General features: G+C 40.3%; 1 protein-coding gene across 6 annotated transcripts in view; it reads left to right on the top strand.

Moving 5' to 3' along the window:
* LOC115246007 (histone-lysine N-methyltransferase KMT5B-A) overlaps positions 1-1576 on the top strand; it is a 15716-nt gene extending 14140 nt beyond the window's left edge. For all 6 annotated transcript variants that reach the window (XM_029824563.1, XM_029824558.1, XM_029824559.1 and 3 more), the window contains 2 exons: positions 1-755; positions 908-1576. In XM_029824563.1, coding sequence (XP_029680423.1) covers positions 1-755; positions 908-1322 — 1170 coding nt within the window. In that variant the 3' untranslated portion in view covers positions 1323-1576. The remainder of the gene's footprint in view (positions 756-907) is intronic.
* The last annotated feature ends 1634 nt before the right edge of the window (positions 1577-3210 follow it).

Genomic DNA, 3210 nt, shown 5'->3' on the forward strand with positions numbered 1-3210 from the left:
AGCGTCGTGATGAAACGTGATGCATATATCGCAAATGTCGAGACTGACGTCAAATCTGAAGTGACGATGTTACGCGCAATCGAGATAGACTCTAGAGTTCATATTAGGGAAGAATCAGGAAAGAACGCGGCAGACTTTAATAATGTACAAACTGGCACAGACTATAACAACGATCTAACAGGCCATAGGAATTTTCAGGACAATCACGATCCCTCGTCGATAAAGAGATCCAGGCGAAAAGATTACGCGTTGGAAATCGCGTCCTCGAAATCGTCTCGCAAGTCGCAGAAGAAACTCTCGAGCACTAAGTCCAAGTTCGGAGTATGGACAGAAGATGCTCAGGATGACGGTGTGGACGCGAAGAATCATGGCAAAACGGGAAAAAGCAAGAACAAATCAACTAAGAGGAGAGATCGGCAAAGATCGGCGACGACCGATATCGGGGAGGCCGATGACGATTCGGGCATCCAGGGTGATATCTACGAGTTTAGCGAGAAGGAGAGTAATTTGGAGGACATTGGAATACTATCTATAATAAGACGCGGCAAACACGAGTCTCGTCATGCATCTTCCTCTACATCGCCTGTGTCAGAGATGCAGTGTAACGACGAGTACAGTAAAGCCGAGCCGCCGGTGTTGGTTCCGGAGGAACCGTGGCCTCCGATTGATTCGTCGGCTCGGAACGAGCATAGTGCGGATTCCAATAACAGTATTCAAGTGGAAGAGAACTGTGATGTCGAAGAGAGCTTGGAGAGGTAAATTATATTGATACGAATATACCTTTTTCTTCTTCTTGCCGTATAAAAATTTTATTTCTATCTATTTTTGAACCAATTTCCATATTACATATATGTTTTTTGCTTCGAAGTCAGTCAAAAGATAATAAAATGGAAAAATATTCTTTCAGATTAACAGCCTATGAAAACAACAGCAGTACGCAAAAATCAAGCTCGATCCAATCTTCCGAGTGTCAATGGCAAACGAGCAATTCGAGCGATTGTCGAGTTTGGCCTGTCACGCCGGAGAAACCCAGCCGTGGTCTCAAGCTGACGTTGCGCATGAAGCGGTCATGTCCGCTTCTGGAGGACAATGTTGAATCCGGCACTAGCCTGAGCGAGGACAGTTACGAGCCTGAATACGAGGTATTACGCGTCGAGGGGTTGGAGAGGCGCAAACGTCGGAAGAAACACAAGAGTAGAGACCGTGAGAGACGGCACAAGAAATCGCGCGAGCTGAACCTCGATCCGCCGCCGCCGCCCATGAAGAGATTACGCTTGATTCTCGGCAACGAGACACGCACTATTGATCTAACGCACTCTTAACAGCTATAATTCCTCCTTTTCCCATTCCTTCGACTCCTCCCCCCCCCCCCCCCCTCTCTCCCTCGTCACGACGCGCGTGTAATATCAATTTCGCACATTACGACAGACTATCTTTTGAAATATAATTAAAGGAAGATCACACATATACATACACCACTTCAGGAAATTTTAGGCCTCTTCGTCCTATGACACGCGACAGCAAGTTCATATCGTACTTGAAGATACTTTTCTCACGATTAAACTTGGTTTAGAAATAGAACTAGCATTACTGCATTTCCTTCCTATCTCTCATTCTCTCTCTTTATCTCTCTCTCTCTCTCTTGTAGTCCTTGTTATTTAAATCTTCTAGCAATATATGTCTTATTCTGGTAACAACGAATCTCTGAAGGCCTACCGAGATCTCGTAAACGGAAAAACTCGTAGGTGGGAGAAATTTTAGATTGCACACGCGTACATGTTTTTCCCTGCCTAGAATTAAATACGTACGAATCAAAAGGAAATAGTATGCAAATACTTATCCAATCGTCGTACAGTTCCACATAAATTAATGAAGCGCTCTATAGTACATTAAACGGATAATTCTACTTAATGATTCGATCGGCGTATTACTCTTTTTTCGAAATTTCCTACCTTTGACGAAGAAGAATATCGGATCAATATAATCTCCGGGGAAAAAATCTCTTCACATTCTTTTCTAGCTACTTTCTATAAAACAAACTGCTGTATATGAAACAAATTGTATCGATCTAATATTTTGCGAGATAAACATAATCAGATTAAATCTTACAAACTATATATCATTGGAATCGTTTCGGAAAGTAGTCCCCCGTTATTATATTCTTGCTACTTTCCACCTGCATGAGTGGTACACTCCGGAACGGAGACAAAGGACGAAGGAGGAGGATTCTTATACTTATACTATGTATAATAATAATCTAACTGATTAAAAAATTTAGCTAAATATTAGTTAGTTACTATTATTGTAATCGCTATTCTCGAACGAAGGGTCAAATATCATGAAGAACCTTGTAAATATTGCTTATACATATAATGATACATATACATATATATATATATACTAAAATTCTCTATCGTTAAATCCCCATTGGATGAAACTGCTGCAGTTACATTTTCGTGTCGGCCCAAGTTGAATTATGCATATACATATATATATACGAAGAATGAACGGTAATGGGTGACGTTTATTCGTTTAATGGCGTCTCATGTGCGTTTTCACGGTGCGTGCGCCTGTGTGCGTGTAGCTCTCGCAATCCTATTAACATCTCGCGGTTACTGGCGGCGGTGTAAATGCAATCGCGGTATAATTTAAGCGGATCAAGAACTTGGATTAGCAGGGACATAATGGACAATTCAATGACCAGGAAGCTATTAAGTCTGCTACCTTTAACGGCGGTATTATCGATGATTAATCAAGATTTAAACGTTCTATTAACGGGCTAAAATGTGACAATGTTCCTCTCTCGAATGTTGTAATAACGTAGTTTTGACGAATAAGATAAATCTTTTTCTTTTTTAACATATATATTTTTACAATGTAAACGTATATCATTATCTCGTTATTGCAATTGTAATCATAACATTCATCGATATTATACGTACGAGACGTACAAGAGTATTATCTTAGTGATAGTTATTTATGCAATTATCGTGTCAGAGTATCCTATAAAATTTTATATTATAATTACAGTTTGATAAGGCGTGTTTTTCAAACGTATAGAGACGCGATAACACAAGATTGGTTACTTACGCCTCATTTACCGAAGTTAATAACGATACGCAAAATGAAGTTATCGATGAGAAAGAGACATCCCTCCGCAAACTATGTATTAACAAGGGAAATTATTGGGTTTCGAGGCGGACAGACTGC

Source organism: Formica exsecta, unplaced genomic scaffold, assembly GCF_003651465.1.
Source record: "Formica exsecta isolate Colony F162 unplaced genomic scaffold, ASM365146v1 scaffold138, whole genome shotgun sequence".
NCBI classification, from domain to species: domain Eukaryota; kingdom Metazoa; phylum Arthropoda; class Insecta; order Hymenoptera; family Formicidae; genus Formica; species Formica exsecta.